Source organism: Mya arenaria, chromosome 4, assembly GCF_026914265.1.
Source record: "Mya arenaria isolate MELC-2E11 chromosome 4, ASM2691426v1".
NCBI classification, from domain to species: domain Eukaryota; kingdom Metazoa; phylum Mollusca; class Bivalvia; order Myida; family Myidae; genus Mya; species Mya arenaria.
Genome location: NC_069125.1, coordinates 1403139 through 1424024, shown reverse-complemented (window position 1 = coordinate 1424024; position 20886 = coordinate 1403139). Strand labels below are relative to the sequence as shown.

The window sequence follows — 20886 nt, the reverse complement described above, 5'->3', positions numbered from 1 at the left end:
TTCTTTTATCCGATGTTAGCAATGCACCAATATCAAATAACAGCGCATGCATAGTGCACAAAGAAAGCTATATTTGGGCCATAACTACTAGTGCATACTGTTATTTAAGTTGTTTACCGCATGCTTTTTTTATATGATCATATCAATCTTAAATGCAGTCTAGCTAGGCCTAATTTATTCAAATGTTATTAATACTGCACACAAGATTAACACGAGAGAGAAAGACAGAGAGGGAGACGGACTACAGTTTTACCCAATCTTAAATCTGAGGTCTGAAATATGGACATACCTAGTGTAGCGGGAATAAGCGGCGCGACCAGTTATGAAATCAACGACTGCAAGTCAAACTTTTCATCGTCAGGGAGATCAGAGTGTTCCATTGAAAGTTCAGAATCGTTCAAACAGCGCATGAAAGAAGCATCCAGTGAGCATACCATTTCAAAGATAGAGGACACCGAGGGTGGATGGTCCTGGATTGTCACATTTGCAGCCTTCATGTTCTACTTCCTGGTAGATGGAGTATCTTTTTCATTCGGAGTGTTCTATGTGGAGCTTCTGGAGACGTTTAACGCAAGCAGCTGGGCCACGTCTTGGATAGTCTCAGTAATGCTGGGCACATACCTTCTTGTTGGTATGTACATCATTTTGGATATATGTTTTGTTCCTCCTTCCCCGTGTATTTTCTTACACTCAGTAAAAAGTCCCAACGTTCCTCGTACGCACTGTAATTATTTCTTTTCTAGTTATTCATGTCATTCAGCGTTGCTCGGGCATTGCTTGGCCATTTGGGACGTTGCTAGGGCGATTAAATGGTTTCACCTTCTATTTATGTCTATGAATATTACCGAAGAAGCCGAGGATGTTATTGCCATACGTTCATACCTGACTTTTGGATATATGTCTGAATTTAAAACCAAGTCTAAGCTTAAATTTTCGAGATGTTAGACAAACGGAGAAAACACTAACAAACCAAACAGCACACACAGTTCAACCCTTCATTGTTTTATATCAACAGGTCCACTAGTCGGTGCCTTGGTGAACAAGTTTGGTTGTCGAACGGTGGCTAGCGCAGGATCATTTGTTGCGGCTATCGCGTTCTTCGCCTGCACATATGCCCCCAGCATCAAATCCATGATCATAGTTTACGGGTTCGTCGGTGGTATGTACTGAAATAGGCTTGATAACATACATTGTAATTCACTGTCGAGTACTTTATAGGGAGTGGGACCGTTTCAATAAAGTATTTAGCCGTAACTTCAATAATCTATGGTGATCAATAATATGTTTCTTAACTGTAAAATAAAAAAAATGGCAAAACATTTATTTTATCATTTTTTTTATTCAACTTTGTGTTCATTTTCAATCCTGGCTAAAGTTCAATATACACAAAATAATAAAACTATAACACTAACATAACTTCAATTTACGAATCAAACCGACTTAGCTCTAATTGAAACACCATATGAGTCGTTGACCATATTACACTAATCAATACTGCTACTAGACAGTTTTAATCATACCGAGACAGCTGTAAGTCAGCGCTAGGTGTCGTTGACAATGTTACACTAATTGATACTGTCATTGAACAGTTTCAATCATACCGACACAGCTGTAAGCCAGCGTTTAGGGTCGTTGACAATGTTACACTAATTGATACTGTCACTGAACAGTTTCAATCATACCGACACAGCTGTAAGCCAGCGTTTAGGGTCGTTGACAATGTTACACTAATTGATACTGTCACTGAACAGTTTCAATCATACCGACACAACTGTAAGCCAGCGTTTAGGGTCGTTGACAATGTTACACTAATTGATACTGTCACTGAACAGTTTCAATCATACCGACACAGCTGTAAGCCAGCGTTTAGGGTCGTTGACAATGTTACACTAATTGATACTGTCACTGAACAGTTTCAATCATACCGACACAGCTGTAAGCCAGCGTTTAGGGTCGTTGAAATGGTTACACTAATTGATACTGTCACTGAACAGTTTCAATCATACCGACACAGCTGTAAGCCAGCGTTTAGGGTCGTTGACAATATTACACTAATTGATACTGTCATTGAACAGTTTCAATCATACCGAAACACCTGTAAGCCAGCGTTTAGGTCGTTGACACTGTTACACTAATTGATACTGTCACTGAACAGTTTCAATCATACCGACACAGCTGTAAGCCAGCGTCAGGGGTCGTTGACAATGTTGCACTTATCAATACTGCAAATGATCAGTTCTTATTATACCGAGCCAGCTTAATACCAGCGTTAGGGGTCGTTGACAATATTGTACTAATCAATGCCGCCAATGATCAGTTCTTATTATACCAAGATGTCTGACTAGAGTGCTTTGCTGTTTGTTTCTCTTTTTACCACTGTAATAATATTAAATAATGTCTCACACACAATTACTTCAAATGACTTTCAAGATCAAAATCGTTTCTTAATGGTCAACCATTGTAGTTGTTTTTTAACCGTGAGCGTTCTTTTTTTCAGGAATTGGGATTGGAATGATGTACATTACACCTGTTGTAGCCGTCGAGGAGTATTTCGTCAAGCGCAATGCTTTAGCTGTAGGAATAGCATTTTCAGGGTGCGGAATCGGAACCTTTGCACTCCCACCACTGATGGAATATTTGATCTCGGTATACTCTTGGCGAGGAGCTATGCAAATTATGGCCGCCATCGTTTTGAATGGAGTTCCATTGGGGTTTCTATTGCAACCTGGATTTGTGAAGAAACCAGCCAATATTGAAGATAAAAACATTGCAGATGGTGAAGAGGCTATGCCGAAAGAGGATGAAAACAAAACTGGATTTTGCCGATTTCTTCCAACTTTCAATGTTGACTTGCTTCGAAGCCCGACCTTTGTTTTATTTGGAGTATTCAACTGTTTATGCATTTTTGGTGAGTTTTTTTGAAATCGTTGTTCTTATTTATGAAAAAAATACATTTGTTGTTGATTTCTGTTTTTCCTTTTAACAATTTATAATAAGCGAAAATAATGACGGTGAGACAATTTGATTCTAGGATAAAATATTTTGTGTTCAATGTACGGCTCTGTGTTGTAGGTTACTTCATACCGTTTGCATTTTTGCCCGCTTTTGGTCAAAGTAAAGGTTTCTCATCACAGAAGAGTTCGCTTTTAGTGTCAACGATCGGAATTTCAAGTACCATATCTGTTTTGATCAGCGGATGGGTATCTGACCAGACATGGGCAAACCCTATATTCATTTATTCGGTAGCTGCCTTTGTTGGAGGCGTAGCTACTGTGTTGGTTCCATTTTATCCTTCATATTTGACCCTTATCTTGTATTGCATCATTTTTGGAATCTGTTTAGGTGAGTTTATACTAAGGATTTAAGGTTTCATTCAGACTAAAGATGTTATATTTTTATTGCAATAGTTACTAACAGTGTGATTTCGAGCGTAGCCCTAGAAAACTGCAATAAAATACCACCATGTCTATTGAGCAGGAACATTGACAACCAACGAACCAGTAGCTGTTTCCAGGCTAGTTGTCAAAGCAAAATTCGCTTCAGCGTTTGGTTTTGTGTCTTTCGCTGATGGATTTCCTGCCTTATTTGGCGCCCCTATTTCAGGTTGGTGATAAACAAATACATGACGTTAGGGGTTTTTACTGGCATAATCATCGTTTCTTTCAAACGAAGTGATATCGCGAGTCAACATTGTAAGTGACGAATGGCCACGAAGTGCCCTATTGCTTATAATGGATCGTACTGAACGTTTTCATGTTTGCTTGATTACCCCTGTAAACTACGATTTCTGGTTTTAGGAGCTCTGTATGACAAACTGGAGAACTACGTTGGTACTTTCTTTTTCTCCGGATTCACAATGGTTCTGGCCGGTATATTGACTCTGCAAATCCTCTGGATACAAAAACTGGAGAATAGAGGAAAACAGACAAAATAATTGGAAGAAGCGGAAAAATTGCTATATTAAAAACTGCATATTTACGGAAAATTTTCTCGGCAGGTTCGCCTTCAACATTCGTCATGGCAAACAGACAGGACGAGGAAAATGAGATCGAAATACTTCTTCACAATTTGCCTCAAGCAGTTCTGCTATTGAATTAGCATTACATTATCTCTAGGATCTTGTATCGTTGCAATGTATGTGATGACAATATTTTGTGTAACATGAACTATTTTAGTTCGTTGCCTTCTGTCTTACATGTCCGGCTTTTTGAAACTGCCTAAAGACCGATATATATATTTATCTGTCACTGTCGCGAAGCCGCTTCGTGAAAGCCTTCCGTAAAAGTTACTTTCATGCACATATACCGATAACAACTTATGCTTAGGATATATTACTATTGATTATCAGGAACTAAAACAACATAACGCAATAACATAATTGAATTGAATTAAATTGATAGGAATATTTGGACCGTTTAACAGTTCAGTTAATTAAGGTTTGGTTCAAACCAAGATCGTGCCTCAATATCAGCAAATGCTTACATGACTTGTTATAACCCTCTTTTAGGATAATGAGGGCATACGTTGATTAAAACCTTGTGCAGTCTTCTATCTTGAGCTAGGTCGTTTCTATGGGAAACTATAACATTGCTGAAAGTGATTGTAACCGTGACCTTTTACTTTTTGACCCCAAAATATGTATGGGCTTTCGTTACAGTTTCTGTCCGTTCAAAACACGATCATTTATCGTATTGTATATTGTTTTGTTTACAGTATTTAGTATTTGTGATTTCAATTCCTTGAAATAAAGACAATGCATAACGGTATTTAAGCTGGGTTGACTTATCTGAATTAAACACTTTATTTCGTGATGTACATGCACGAATTATTTTCTTTGTGGTATTCGCTTTCTTGATTTACATTTAAATGTTATATCTACAGAATATTAACTTACCGTAAAAAAAATAGCAACCACGGATTTGTAATTTAAAAAACATGATAATTGACGGTTTGACATTTAATCCCCAAAATGCGATGATCAAAAGAACATTATATTAATGCATCGTTTGCATATTTTTTAATAAATTTCAACGTGAATTAATAGAATGCTCAAGAAGGACATGGAGCGCAACAATGCTTCAATTTGGTACGGTATACTACATATACACGAATATAGCGGCCAATTAATATGAGGTTACAAGTCAGTTACCAGATATTAAGTAAAATATTATTGGTTAAGAAGAGCGCTCGCTCGCTCCACCCCTTCTTAATTAATTATATTTTACTTAATATTTCCTAACTCATACATCATTGCAACATGTCTCTGTCAACTTGACCTCTGACATTTTGTTCTCTAAATCTATTTTTCTTGCCATTAATTATAATGAATACGTTTAACAGTCTTGAATTAAATACTGAAAGCAATAAAAAAAGTGTGTCATTTTGTAGCAGGTTCTTAATTTTTCGCTTTTTATGTGTTTGTAATCTGTATATGATGGACACAACTTGCATAATATCTCATCAGTAAAACACGTAGACCAACTTAACTCTGTTGTCAAACTGTTTGCCCTTTCAAGGCTTATATATTGATTATTCGAAAACTATTTTAAGCCTAAATGTCTTATATACCTTCCCTAAATTAAGTGCAATGGTAATACGCTTACGCAGATACAATCAGTAGTGCGTGAATATCAAAATGAATGTTAAAGAAGTAATTTTTTTGACTCTAAACAGTCGAAATATCGCATTTCATCCGATAATGTCAATGTGCAGCAATATACAAATAAAAGGCATTTAGGTATGTTTATGAAAATAAATAAATACACAAGGAGAGAGAGAGAGAGAGAGAGAGAGAGAGAGAGAGAGAGAGAGAGAGAGAGAGAAGGGGGGGGGGGGGGGGGGTAGGGAGAGGGCGAGAGAGAGAGAGAGAGAGAGAGAGAGAGAGAGAGAGAGCATGAGTGTAGGTGTGTGTGTGTGTGTGTGTGTGTGTGTGTTTGTGTTCATCGTCAGTAGGTTTAGATAGTTAAAAGGAAAGTTCAGAACCATTCGAAGACAACATAAAAGTAACAACAAGTCGTGGAAAGAGACATTTGCAGCCTTCATGTTGTCTTGCTCTAAGATGGAGTCTCTTTTTTCTTCGGAATGATCTATGTGGATCTTTTGGAGACGTTGAACGTAATCAGCTGGGCCACTTCTTGGATAGGCTCAGTAATGGCACATATCATCTTGTTGGTATGTACATCATTTTGGATGTTTATTGTGTTTCATTTTCCCCGCAAATTTGTATTCACTCAGTAAAGAGTCGCAACGTTCCGCGTTCACAAAGTGTTTTATGTTCTAGTTATTCCGGTCATTGAGCGTTGCTAGGAAATAAATTAGGCGTTGAGACCTTGCTGGGATGATTAAATGGGTTTACATACCATTGCGATGTATGAATGTTGCTAATAAAGCCGATGATGTTATTTGCATATGTTCATACTTGAATTTCGGAAATGTTTAAGTTAAAAACCAACTGCAAGCTTAATCTTCGAGATTTCAGCTTTGACTTAAAGCTGTACAATCACAGATTGTTTTGCCTTTTTTGAAAATGAATAATGTCTCGGATTCGGCTGATTTTGGAATTAATGCCTTTTATTCATTCGTATAAGATAACTCATAATAGAACATATCTCGTTGTTTGGAAAACTGCGGAAAATTTCTCTTTAGGAGTTAGTTCTCTTATTTTGAATTTACTGTGTAAGACTAGGCCATAATTTTTTTTATGATGATTTTATTTTGTATTGGCAGAAGAAATTCATGAATGGGGTTTAACATTATCAAGACTGTGATGTCTCCCAGGTCAATCAATTGACTTAAAAGTGCTTGGCAAAGTAAAATAAATGGGAAGAACCACATTATACCCAATATAAAGTTATTATATTTGATTGCATATACATGGTTCATATAGTTTGGTTCTTGTATTAAAAACAATATAGAGGGACATGTTTAAACTGGGTTATTGTAATTATAATCGTTAGCTGTGTACGGAGTCAGACAAAATACTTTCATTATGTGTAAAAAAAACGATCGAAAAGCTTGAATCAGTGATTAATTAATATTCCAAATAGGTCTCTTGTTTAAGGATTATCGAAAATGTGATAAGGTTTTGCATGCATTGCCGAAAAAGCTTTAGTAAAATGACTTAATATTTAATGTTTTAGGCTTCTTTTTATAAAATATTATTCAATTGACTATCTTTCAGTTGCTAAATTTATTTTGGTTTTGGTAATGAAGACAGACAAAATGCTCTAAGACATTAAGACTTTCAATGTGTGGGTTTATTCACAGCCTAGGAAAAAGAGAGCTCTTTTTGAAGCATGATCTGTCATGCACAAGTACTGTTGGATGAAAAGTTAAACTCTCTCAACTTAGCTAAGTTGGCATTTGGGTTTTTAATCAAACACCCGTACTCTACCCAATTAACTAACCATAAATATTTAAATTCGAACATACTTTGATGTTACAATAAATATCTTTGCATATATAGATGTGTCAGGTTGTTTTAAGTTTTCTTTGTGCACGATCGGACCCGAACACGACCTACGATTTTACATGTAAACATGTTTTTTCCATAATTATGACCTTCGATGTGGGGACCTCCTATCATTTGTGGGTCCAGAGATATCGTCGAGATTTGCGTCCCCTTGCGTAGGTTGGGGCACGTTGAAAAGTACGAAATGTCGCGAATTCGGTCATACTTTGACGCGTTGGAAACCGGTGACCAAATATCATTCCGGGCACCCTGACAGGTGTATCATGTAGGGTAGAGCGTTCATATACATACAGGAATGTTTTCGATACAATGGCCAAGGAAGCAGGAAGCAACCTAAAACAAAGCATTTATTCAGCCCGGTGACTTTATAGACAAGTGATTTTCGTTATTGCCATACACAAAAAACCTAAATTAAATCAAAGCTCTTTGATAGGCTGTAGAACCTTATGATACCTTTTGACCCATCGTTTTCACTTATTTGAGTCAGACTTTGTAAAGTCAAATTCAATGTATTCCGTAGTCGTTGTTGAATTCGCGAACATCAAAGTCAATAATGTTTGTTTTGCTTCCAAATGTTACAATTGTAGTTTGACATTAAATGGACAACATTATGTTCAAGTACATAATCGATGATATTCCAGTGGTAAAGTGATAGAGCCGCATACTTTTGTAACAGGAAAGATTTCATTATATGAAATGTATTAGTATTTTACGAGCTAAGTACAGATTGATATACCGAAGTCATTTTTAGATTTACTGGCATTTATGTGGTAGACACACCCACTAACTGATCGTTTTGGAATACTAAAAAATGAACAAATACCAGTGTCGAAGGCGATGTGAGAAATCAGTAGTTATGATTAAATGCTTTGTACACAACTTTATCAATTTAATGTAAATTTTCACAATTTTCTTGCAGTTGTATCATCCGATGCGTAATCCCTTCAAAGTGTTACAGTTTTACCAGTCCTAGACAAATTCTAAAAGCTTGTATTTAATTGAATTATTCAGTGACGATTAAATTCAACCATGGAATTATTTTGAAAGTGTTGTTTGATTAAAATAGTGCTCATTAAGTGTGTATGATGAAATGATTTTGTATTCCAAGTGATTACTTTCTCGCGTTACTTATTTGAAATTACTTTTGTAAAACTGTTATAAACACATTTTTATTTTTTATTTTCTTACAATTAGTAATGGGTTTATTTATCCGTGCAACCTTATTCGGTTAAGCAGATGCAAATAGAAAAGAAGGTAAAACGAACAATGTCAGCGTCATGTTACCGTAAGTGTGGTGCAAGCATGTCTCGCATTTCATCCGTTTTAGGCAATGCATCGATATCAATGAACATAGCTTAGAAAGATCACAACGAAAGCTAGGTTTGTGCAATATCGCACCAACTTAAAGTATATATCTATTTGTTTTAACTACTTGTTTCATTCATAATAGTTTAACTGTCTTAAAAGTAAGTTAGTATTAAATTATGCTCATGGTATTCAAAATTCACACAAAAGACGGATTAAAAAAAAGATAAAGACAGAGAAGAAGACGGACTACAGTTTCACACAGTCTTAAATCTGAGGTATAAAATATGGACAATTCTTGTGTAGCGGGAATAAGCGGCGCCACCAGTACTGAAATCAACGACTGCAGATCAACCTTTTCATCGACAGGAAGATCAGAGTGTTCCATTGAAAGTTCTCAATTTTCTGAATCATTCAACCAGCGCATGAACGGAGCATCCAGTGAGCAAACCAATTAGATAGAGGACACCGAGGGCGGATTGCCCTGGATTGTCACATTTGCAGCCTTCATGTTCTATTTCTTGGTAGATGGAATATCTCTTTCATTCGGAGTGTTCTATGTGGAGCTTCTGGAGATGTTTAACTCAAGCAGCTGGGCCACATCTTGGATAGTCTCAGTAATGCTGGGCACATACCTTTTTGTTGGTATGTACATCACTTTGGATGCATATTTTGTACCTCATGCCGAATTTAGTTTCGTTCACTCGGTAAAAAGTCGTAGCGTTCCTCGTACGCACTGTAAATATTTCATTTAATAGTTATTCAGGTCGTTGAGCATTACTCGGGCATTGCGTAGACATTTAAGACGTTACTATGGCGAATAAATTATTTCACCTTCCATTGCTATCTATCAATATTCCTTATGAAGCCGAGGATGTTATTTCCATGCGTGCGTGCGTGCATGTGTGCGCGCGTGCGTGCGTGTGTGTGTCTTTAGTTAAAAATGTTTTCACCTTTCATTGCTTTCTACGAATATTCCGAATGAAGCCGAGGATGTTATTCCAATACGTTCATAGAAAACACTAACAAGCTTAACCCAACAACTCACACAGTTTAACCATTTTATATTTTATATCAACAGGTCCACTAGTCGGTGCCTTGGTGAACAGGTTTGGTTGTCGAACGGTGGCTAGCGCAGGATCATTTGTTGCGGCTATCGCGTTATTCGCCTGCACATATGCCCCCAGCATCGAGTCCATGATCATAGTTTACGGGTTCGTCGGTGGTATGTACTAATATAGTCTTGAAAACCTCAATCACATGTTGAGTATTTTGAAAGGCCTGGGCCCGTGAATTTTAGAAGAATTTTAGCCGTAACTTCAATAATCTTCAAAAATCAATAATCTATATTCAGTATCAGTATCTTAAATGGAACATCAAAAAATAACAATACATCGATTTTATTATTTTTTGTTGGGTTAACGGTAATGCAAAACACTGATTAGTGTCGCATCGCGAGGAAGTAGTAACAACATTGTGCAGGAGATGCAATCGTTTAAACGCTGCTTGAATGTATATAGAAACGTATTTATATCCCTGACGTCCTCCGAGATCCAAACATAACCAAAGCCAAACCTAAACAGCAGATTTGTAAGACCAGTCGCTTGCGTACACCTTCCCACCTTGTCCAGCGAGTTTATCATTTAATAGCAATTAACTGGTTATCTTTGATTTGGCATTTGCAACCATTTGCTACAACATGTGATACATTTTAAATAATATTCAATACAAAGCGAAAGTCGTCCATATTCCACCAGTATCAAACTTGTATTTACTGTCGAATGAACTCCCAGTAAATATCAACAAAATTCTGCTTGCGCTCTTTCTACGAGGGCTGTATGTTTAGTTCGCGGACTACGTTTATTGAAGGTAAAAACAACTGAATATCATTATGAAATTTATATGGGCATGAATATCAATAAAATAAAATACAGAAAACAAATTAAAGTTACATCAAATGGTTTACAAATAACACTGGAATTAATACAGTACATAAAAGACACCCGGAAATAACATCTTGACGTCATAAAAGTACATAAACGTGTTTTACTTTTCTACATAGTACCATTTAGTAGCACGGATTTTCTGTGGCGTGAGATCAATTTGTCATATGTTTCCATGTACAAGTCTTCTGGAAATGACCCAACAATTCTTTCCGCTTCAATTTTAAGTTCGTTGACATCGTTAAAGTGCTGTCCCCTCAGTTGCCGTTTAACTTCTGGGAATACCCGGAAATCCATCGGGGCAAGGTCAGGATTGTAAGGGGGATGCACGAAGGTCTCAAAGTCCAGGAGACTGATTTTCAGCAGGGTTGAGTTAGCCTTGTGGGCGGGAGTCGTTGTCCTGGTGTAGGATGATGCGTGATATGTCCAACCCTGGTCGCTTCTTGCGTAGCAGCTGCACGAGATCGCGCCGTAACACCTGTTAATAACGAATATTATGATTATACCTACATGATTGTAAATATTAATTATCATCATCATCATCATTATAATAATAATAATAATAATTATTATTATTATTATTATTATTATTATTATTATTATTATTATATTATTATTATTATTATTATTATTATTATTATTGTTATTATTATTATTATTATTATTATTATTATTATTATTATTATTATTATTATTAAAAGTTGCGAGAGGATTAACCATAGAATAATAAGCCGCATCTGCCCTTCTGATATTTGATGTTGTAGTATCATGCCGCGCCCGTCCATGAAAAACACAAACATGTGCTTCCCTCCAGATCGTGAGACACGTGCCTTCTTGGGTTGAGGTTCATCTATAGTTTTTCGGATAGGGTAGTGCCATAGCCAGGTTTGATCTGTTGTAACGATCCTGTCCAGGAATCCCTCCCCTTCTCTACGGTAGCGTCAGAGAAATTCCCTTGATGCTTCCATTTGTCTCCTCTTGTCATCATTAGACAGCAGACGGGGGACCCATCGGCACTAAATTTACTCATACCAAGATCTTCCCGTATTATTCTGTGTACAGTATTTAATGATGCCCCGACCTCATTTGAAATTTCTCATACGGTAACACGACGGTCACAATCCAGAATTTTAACGAATCTCTCCTTAGCGCCATCATAGACAATGTGTGGTCTTCCCGTTCGTTTATCTTCCTCTAATGTTTTGCGTTTCAAACCTTTTCGTGCCACTTGAACACTAATGTACGGCAACATTTTTGTTTCTAACCTTTTTGTAGCTTTTAAAATGTTTGCGTTGGTGTTAAGCCCAGGCCCCAATTTCTCGAAACTTCTTAAGCTTAACAGGCTTAAGTCTCTTTTTTCAATTAGCCATAATACATACTGAAAATGGATTTTGATAAATGAAAAATGGTTTATTCTGATAATCATACAGATTATTCCTACATAATTTTTAAAAAATCTTGAAGAAGTAAATATAACACATTTTATATAACAACAAAAATAGTGAGATTAGCTTAATCCTGTTATAAGGGACTTAAGAAGTTTCGAAAAATTGGGGCCAGGTTGACACATAACTTAATGTTTGCTCGCACTTCCACTTCGGCTGTTGACGTCATTACTTTTTTGCAGCTTACGACACTGTTTTTGCTATAACTTATGTTATAAACAACGTACAACGTTAAAACTTAACGTAAATGACGTAACGACGTCGTACGTGAGCGTGATATTTGGCGCAATTCTTCTTACGCTCATACGGAATTTATATAACATTTAATACTGGTATACTTTTTTAAAAATCGACGTGCTCTGGGTGTTGTTTACATGGCTGCAATGGAAGCCACGTGTATGCTTATAAACGACGCTTTATCCTATGTTTTTTATAATATTACTTGGGAGTTTATATTTGTAATGTGTAGCGTTTTCAAATCTATACGATTGGAATTAAGAATATGGCACCACTTGTCCGCGAACTTTTCATACAGCCCTCGTATTACCTCACTATATTTAAAGCCCCATATTTCAGACCCGAAAGTGAGGATTGGAGTTACCATACTATCAAATAGTTTAAAGATATCAGAATGTGAAAAATAACCGAACGGCTTTTGGTATTGATTTATGGAAAAGGCCGCTTTGCGTGACTGTGATACCAATTTAGTTTTAGTTTAGTGGGTATCAACACCAGAGCTCTAATCTGAACAATTGATGATACAAACATGATGCACACGATATTATATTTTTCGATATCTGACCCTATCAAAGGTGAACGATTTCCTACAAGACCGTTTGCTTTGATGTTTGTTCTTTTTTTTATCTAAGTCGTTATATTACATAATATCCAACACAACATGACTTTAAAAGGCTTTCAAGATCAAAATGCGTTCTAGTGGTCCCTGGTCAACCAATGTAGTTGTTTTGTTTAGCTATGAGCGTTTTATTTGTCAGGAATTGGGATTGGAATGATGTACATTACACCTGTTGTAGCCGTTGAAGAGTATTTCGTCAAGCGCAATGCTTTAGCTGTAGGGATAGCATTTTCGGGGTGCGGAATCGGAATCTTTGCACTTCCACCACTGACGGAATATCTGATATCGGTATACTCCTGGCGAGGAGCTATGCAAATAATGGCCGCCATCGTGTTAAATGGAGTTCCATTAGGTTTTCTATTGCAACCTGGCTTTGTGCAGAAACCAGCCATTATTGAAGATGTAACACTTGAAGATGCTGAAGATGCTAAGCCGAAAACGGAAGAAAACAAAACTGGATTTTGCCGATTTCTTCCAACTTTCAATGTTGACTTGCTTCGAAGCCCGAGCTTTGTTTTGTTTGGAATATTCAAATGTTTAACTATTTTTGGTGAGAAAAATTAATATCGATGATTTTTTTAAACACCATTTCCACACTTTGTTTTTGTTGATTTCTAATTTTCCTCTAAACAAATAACTATAAGCGAAAATAATTACGGTGAGACAATTTGTTCTTAGCATAAAGTATTTTGTGTTAATTACACTGTTCTATGTTGAAGGTTACTTCACTCCCTTTGCATTTTTGCCTGCATTTGGTCAAAGTAAAGGTTTCTCATCACAGAAGAGTTCGCTTTTAGTGTCAACGATCGGAATTGCAAGTACCATATTTGTTTTGATCAGCGGATGGGTGTCTGACCAGACTTGGGCAAACCCTATATTCATTTATTCCGTAGCTGCCTTTGTTGGAGGCGTAGTTACTGTGTTGGTTCCATTTTGTCCTTCATATTTGACCCTTATCTTGTATTGCATCATGTTGGTAACTGCTTAGGTGAGTACATACATTGAAAGAAAATTTTCATTCAGACTATAAATGTTATATTTCGATTTCAATACATTGTAGTACATGGCAGTGTGATTTTGGTCGTAACCCTAGAAAACTGCAATAAAGTACCATGTCTATTGAGCAGGAACCTTGACATCCAACGAACCAATCGTTGTTTCCAGGCTAGTGGACAAAGCGAAATTCGCTTCAGCGTTTGGTTTTGTTTCTTTCGCTGATGGATTTCCTGCTTTATTTGGCACCCCTATCTCAGGTTGGTGATAAACAAACATATGCTCTTAAGGGGTTTCTACTGGCATTCGATAATCAGTTCCTTTTAAATAAAGCGACAGAGTCGTCATTGCCGAACGAACGGCCCCGAAGTGCCAGACAGATTGCTGTAATGTGTCTTGGTTCATGAACAGCTATCATAAACTATATCCCATGATTGTTGACTATATGTGTAAGGGAGCGATGAACGAAGGGGTTGGGACATCTGTCTAGCACGCGACGCATATAGAGATAATGCTCTGCATGTTTGCACCCGATATGGGCCTTTAAGTGGCGAACATCGGAATTGATATTTTCAAAAGTTGCATGACACAGTTAAAGCACGAACACGACAAGCTTTACTGATTGTGCACATATGAAGCATTCTATTATAATTCATTTGAAAGTATGAACTAGCGAGCACAAGATATCGACTTTGTCTGCCGATCACATTAGGGATGTTATTTGAGAATTTCCCCGTCAATGACATGTTATAAGGCGGAAACGACACCTATGTGTTATATACATACGAAGCATCTTATATTGATACTCCTCTAAATATGACCTTGGTATTTGAGGTTGTTTCAAAAGCCGCTAGAGCATGACAAAGGTACAGCTCAGACACATTTACCAATACTCTATGTGCATATATCAAGCTTTCCGAAACCATTTTTCTAAGTGCGTTCCTTCAAGGTAGATGTGTCTTGCACACGACATGTATTATTTTTTTTTGCCGGATATCTGTTTTCCACTATATTTCCGAATTTCAAATTGTACTACAAGTTACAGTCCCGGCACGACACCTACACCCGTTTACATATATGCGGCATTCTTTTAAAGTTGGCCTTTCAGGTGTAACTTTGACCTTCGGTGTAAGGACATTGGTCATGCACTCGACAAGTCGCATTGATGTGACAAAACCATTTGTCAGGTTATTTCAAAATTCCCTTGTACACGACCCGACACGTACACGACCTACTATTATATGTGTGAATATGTATATTTCCATAATTATGACCTTCGAGGTAGAGACGTTAGTCCTGCGGGTGTCACTTCGTCTGTATGTGCCTAACATATCTCCATCATTTATTTATCAGTTCAGAATAGCCTTTATCCACGGACACGTACGAACATTCAAAAATGGATCGTTTTGAACGTTTTCATGTTGCATGATAACACCTGTAAACTACGATTTCTTGTTTCAGGAGCTCTGTATGACAAACTGGAGAACTACGTTGGTACTTTCTTTTTCTCCGGATTCACAATGGTCCTGACCGGTATACTAACTCTGCAAATCCTCTGGATACAAAAACTTGAGAAGAGAAGAAAACAGACAAAATAATTGGAGGAAACGAAAAATAATTTATTTTTAAAACTGCATACGTATGGACACTTTTCTCGGCTCTTTTAGCCTTCATCATTAGTCAGACAACAGACAAGACAAGGAAAATGTCGTCGAAATACTTCTTTACTATCGGTCACAAACAGTTCGGCTATTGAATCGGCATTTCATCAGCTATATGATCTTGTATCGTTGCATTGTATAGGTATGACAATATTGTGCAACGTGAAACATTTTGGTTCGTTGTCTTCTGTCTGACAAGTCCGACTGTTTGAAACTACTGAAAGACCGACGGCTTAATATATATATTTATCACATGCTTACCTTTGTTTTCCGTGTAATATACCCATTACGGATATTTTTATCTTACACATGTGTAAGATAACCTATCAGACATTTCTATTGGTCAGAGTAATCACACGCAACCTAGATATCCCTCCGCATTGTTTGTAAACAAAATGGTTTAAATGCCAACAAATACTTACCGTAATAATGAAGCTGTAAGACTTTCGGGAGAGAAATAGCTAACGAATCATAGTGCCAGAAAGCATCTTGTACAAAAACTTTCTGATAACAATGTTCCGCCAACCAGATAATGCAGATTACTAGTCACAGAAATATCCAGTCAGTCAACAAATACAGCCACAATAGTGACAAACACCACAAGAACATTTCAAACATCTCCATCTTGACCAACACAAGCAATATGCAATCAATGCCATTTGCTTGCCGATTTAATTAGCTGTCGGATACCGAAAACACAAATACGAATTTCGCAGCACAGACATCTCATGACACATCCCATGGCGGCTAGAACATCATGTTCTCTGGAAACATTCCTGGTGGAAATTAACTTTTTCAAAATCAACATCCATGCAGTACAGAGTAAGGCTTCGCCGTTATCATCTGCATGTTGTGAAACACCATGTACACCAAGAAAACGCTGCAAAATCATCGTAGAAAGCGACAGCGAATAACTTTTAAATCCGTGAACACAGTAAAACTTGACAGACCGATGTAGGTCACATTAACCGCGTAAATGCATGTACTCTGAGTGTGACGTCACCAAATTGTGTACTTATTGTTTTTTTTTGGTTAAAATCGTTCGTTATTCATGTTGTTGGATATTTTACTACACATTTTTATATTTGTGACTTGTTAAGCGCTTTATCAGATTTTAAAACTTGATAACTGCTAGTTACTTTTGTCATTTTAATTTGGAACTATTTATATGGCGCATCGTTGACATTCTACTCTGAGTACTTTGGCTGTCAAACAATCGGTTCAAAAAGTGGAACTTAATTGGTAATAAAAACACCGTTTTAAGCATGTGATAAAACAGATCTGACACTCGTTGTCATTTAATTCAAGAATTTTATTAAACTCGTCCATGAAAGTTGTTAGTAAGCTCGCCAGAGGCTCGCTTACTAACAAATTTCATGAACTCGTTTAATAAAATCTTGTATTAAATGACAACTCGTGTCAGATCCTATATATATATATATATCTGTCACTGTCGCGTCGCAGCTTGGTGTAAGGTTTGCGTTTAAGTTACTATCCTGCGCATATAAATTAACGTATTGGTTAAAAATTTCCACTGTGTAGATTCAACATCGCGATATTTAGGTACACTTCGCTCCGAATCTCTAAGTTAACAATCAAAAACCGTTTAGAAAACAACCTAACCTTTCCAACCAATTAAACGGCTCATAGGCCTGTATTAATCGTTAAGAATTGCAACGTTCAGTGGGATTTTCAACCTCCGCCTACGCAGAATTTTTGTCAGCATTATCATACTTTGAAATGGATTTTTTTCTGTCTGTTATAGTTTCTGTCCATTCAAAACACGCTATTTTATCGTATTGTACATGGTTGTGGTTACATTATTCAGAAGATATGTATTTGTGGTTTCAAGTATTTGAAATAAAAAAAACAATGCATAACGGTATTCAATCTGGTTTGACTTGTTTGAATTAAACACTTGTTTTGTGATGTAAATGCGCGAATGGCTTTTTGTGGGATTTGTTTTTTTCCCATTTAAACCAGAATGAATCTATATATCAAATAACTGTGAAAAATACCAACCAGTGATTTTTAACTTTAAATACATGAAAATAGACGGTCAAACATTTAAATCCCTAAAATGCGATGATCAAACGAACATCATATAACTGCAAATCATTAATATTTTTGTTAAAGGCCTAGTTTAATCCTACTATAAGTGACCCCCTATCCCCCCCAAAAAACAACATAAAACGTGTATTGTACACAACTCATGTGAATTTATCTTAAACTAATTGCCTTATTGTATTATCAGATCTCCGATCTGAATGTCCTGCTGTACAGTTTTGGAGGTATTAATATAGAAATGAACCCTAAATGGCCATGAGCCAATAAACAAATAAACAGGAAATTGGCCCCTACTGTGATATCAGTGCAATTAAAAGGAGATGCAAATCAGAAGATAGTCATGCCAAACATTCCATAAACTAGGCATTTAAATAAAAATCGCCGTTATTCCATAATTGAATGCACAAGAAGGACATGGAACAAAATAATTCTTCAAGGTTTATATTGATTTATTGCCGTCGAATTTGGTACGGTATACAACATATGTAATGCAACATAAAACCGGTGCAAATATTCTAACATCAAAAGCTATATGCATGAACGCAACATGACTAAAATTGTGTTTCAAATACGGCGGTCTATTCAAATGTACGTTTCATTTACAGTCAGTTAGCATATATTAAGTTAATATTATTGGTTAAAAAGGGCGCTCACCCACTCCATCCCTTCTTAATCAATTATATTTTACTAAATATCTTCTAACTCATATATCATTGAAGAAGGTCTCTGTCAACTTGACCTCTGACATTTTGGCCTCTAAATCTTGTTTTAATGCATTAAGTTAGAATAAATACGTTTGACAGTCTTAACTTGTATACTGACAGCAATTAAACAATTGAAGTAATTTGTAGCAGGTACTTATTTTTCGCGCCAATTATACCTACTTTGGAAACAGTAAATGATAGACGAAACATGCATAAGATCTCATAAGTAAAACACGTAGACCATCTTAACTCTGTTGTCAATCTTTTTGTCTATTAAGGGCTTATTTTATTCACTATTCGAAAACTATAATACGCCTGAATATCTTATTAACATTCTCTATATTAAGCTAGCATAGCCTTTGATGTAATGGTAATACGTTTATTTATCAGTATTAAACTTGTTTATGTAAAGCAGATATAACCAGTATTGCGTGAATAACAAAGCAAATGTAAAAATATCATCCTTAAACCCGATATAGTCAAAATATCGCATTTCATCGGATATTTTCAATGTGCAGCAATATACAATAACTTCGCTTAATTTGTACATCAAAGGCTATGCTAGCGCAACAGCGTCACACGTTAACGCGTTACTTAGTAGTTAACCAAGGTTTGTGTTTGATGCGTTTTAATTAAAACATCGTATCAGTATTACAGAGAGAGAGAGAGAGAGAGTTCGAGAAGTAGGTGGCATTGGAGCTTGAATAATGTGTCCAGCAGTAGGTGGCATTGGGGCTTGACTTATGTTTCCAGCAGTTGGTGGCTTTGGGGCTTGAATAATGTTTCCAGCAATAGGTGGCATTGGGGCTTGAATAATGTGTCCAGCAGTAGGTGCATTGGTGCTTGAATAAGGTTTCCAGAAGTAAGTAGCATCGGGGCTTGAATAATGTTTTCAGCAGTAGGTGGCACTCGGACATGAATAACGTTTCCAGCAGAAGGTGGCATTGGAGCTTGAATAATGTTTCTTGCGTTAGGTGGCATTTGAGCTTAACATATGTTTCCTGGTTCAGGTAGTATTAGGGCTTGAATAATGTTTCCAGCAGTAGGTGGCATTCGGACATGAATAATGTTTCCAGCAGTAGGTGGCATTTGGACTTGACTAATTTTTCCAGCAGTAAATTGCATTGGGGCGTGAATAATGTTTCCAGCAGTAGGTGGCACTGGGGCTTGAATAATGTGTACAGTAGTAGGTGGCATTGGGGCTTGAATAAAGTGTCCAGCAGTGGGTGACATTGGGGCTTAAATAATGTGTCCAGCAGTAGGTGACATTGGGGCTTGAATAATGTTTTCAGCAGTAGGTGGCATACGGACATGAATAATGTGTTCAGCAGTAGCTGGCATTGGGGCTTGACTAATGTTTCCAGCAGTAGGTGGCATTGGGGCTTGACTTATGTTTTCTGCAGTAGGTGGCATTCGGACATGAATAATGTGTTCAGCAATAGCTGCATTAGGCTTGACTACTGTTTCCAGCAGAAGGTGGCATTGGATCTTAACTAATGTTTCAAGCAGTAGGTTGCATTTAGGCATGAATAATGTGTCCAGCTGTAGGTGGCATTGGGGCTTGAATAATGTTTCCATCTGTAGGTACCATTGGGGCTTGAATAATGTTTCCAGCAGTAGGTGGCATTGGGGCTTGAATAATGTTTCCAGCAGTAGGTGGCATTGGGGCTTGAATAATGTTTTCAGCAGTAGGTGGCATTGAAGCTTGAATAATGTGTCCAGCAGTAGGTAGCATTGGGGCTTGAATTATGTTTCCAGCAGTAGGTGGCATTGGGGCTTGAATAATGTGTCCAGCAGTAGCTGGCATTCGGGCTTGAATAATGTTTCGAGAAGAAGGTGGCATTGGAGCTTGAATAATGTTTCCAGCAGTAGGTGGCATTGGGCCTTGAATAATGTTTCCAGCAGTAGGTGGCATTCGGACATGAATAATGTGTTCAGCGGTAGGTGGCATTGGGGCTTGACTAATGTTTCCAGCAGTAGGTGGCATTGGGGCTTGACTATTTTTTCCAGCAGTTAATTGCACTGGGGCTTGAAGTGTTTCCAGCACTAGGTGGTACTTGGGCTTGAATAATGTTTCCAACAGTAGGTGGCATTGGGGCTTGAATAAAGTGTCCAGCAGTAGGTGACATTGGGGCTTAAATAATGTGTCTAGCAGTAGGTGACATTGGGGCTTGAATAATGTTTTCAGCAGTAGGTGGCATTCGGACATGAAAAATGTGTTCAGCAATAGCTGGCATTGGGGCTTGAACAATGTTTCCAGCAGTAGGTGGCATTGGATCGTAACTAACGTTTCAAGCAGTAGGTGGCATTAGGGCATTAATAATGTGTCCATCTGTAGATGGCATTGGGGCTTGAATAATGTTTCCATCAGTAGGTACCATTGGGGCTTGAATAATGTTTCCAGCAGTAGGTGGTATTGAAGCTTGAATAATGTTTTCAGC

The 20886-nt window shown here is 37.2% G+C and overlaps 2 protein-coding genes across 4 annotated transcripts; both read left to right on the top strand.

The window, feature by feature from the left end:
• Positions 1-37: 37 nt before the first annotated feature.
• Positions 38-5383, top strand: LOC128229693 (monocarboxylate transporter 13-like). Its single transcript, XM_052941485.1, has 6 exons — positions 38-631; positions 1016-1159; positions 2498-2908; positions 3073-3342; positions 3478-3603; positions 3798-5383. Exons 1-6 carry the CDS (start codon positions 280-282, stop codon positions 3932-3934), a joined length of 1440 nt encoding a protein of 479 aa, XP_052797445.1. The 5' UTR covers positions 38-279; the 3' UTR covers positions 3935-5383.
• A 3280-nt stretch (positions 5384-8663) lies between these two features.
• Positions 8664-17554, top strand: LOC128229799 (monocarboxylate transporter 14-like). 3 transcript variants are annotated; one of them, XM_052941619.1, is made up of 6 exons: positions 8664-9421; positions 9858-10001; positions 13160-13570; positions 13740-14008; positions 14148-14273; positions 15475-15609. In XM_052941619.1, exons 1-4 carry the CDS (start codon positions 9286-9288, stop codon positions 14006-14008), a joined length of 960 nt encoding a protein of 319 aa, XP_052797579.1. In that variant the 5' UTR covers positions 8664-9285; the 3' UTR covers positions 14148-14273; positions 15475-15609. The 3 variants fall into 3 exon arrangements, with proteins under 3 accessions (XP_052797579.1, XP_052797581.1, XP_052797580.1); XM_052941621.1 differs by lacking the exons at positions 13160-13570; positions 13740-14008; positions 14148-14273 and having other exon boundaries at positions 8688-9421; positions 9858-9990; positions 15475-15617; XM_052941620.1 differs by lacking the exons at positions 13160-13570; positions 13740-14008; positions 14148-14273 and having other exon boundaries at positions 8713-9421; positions 15475-17554.
• The last annotated feature ends 3332 nt before the right edge of the window (positions 17555-20886 follow it).

What these genes read in the sequence shown, in the direction of transcription:
- LOC128229693 (XM_052941485.1), top strand. Translation starts at nt 280, where the DNA reads ATGGACATACCTAGTGTAGCGGGAATAAGCGGCGCGACCAGTTATGAA. An exon ending in GGGCACATACCTTCTTGTTG is followed by an intron (nt 632 to 1,015) that starts GTATGTACATCA and finishes TTATATCAACAG; the next exon opens with GTCCACTAGTCGGTGCCTTG. An exon ending in ATTTGGCGCCCCTATTTCAG is followed by an intron (nt 3,604 to 3,797) that starts GTTGGTGATAAA and finishes TTCTGGTTTTAG; the next exon opens with GAGCTCTGTATGACAAACTG.
- LOC128229799 (XM_052941619.1), top strand. Translation starts at nt 9,286, where the DNA reads ATGTTCTATTTCTTGGTAGATGGAATATCTCTTTCATTCGGAGTGTTC. An exon ending in AGTTTACGGGTTCGTCGGTG is followed by an intron (nt 10,002 to 13,159) that starts GTATGTACTAAT and finishes TTTATTTGTCAG; the next exon opens with GAATTGGGATTGGAATGATG. An exon ending in CAAATGTTTAACTATTTTTG is followed by an intron (nt 13,571 to 13,739) that starts GTGAGAAAAATT and finishes TCTATGTTGAAG; the next exon opens with GTTACTTCACTCCCTTTGCA.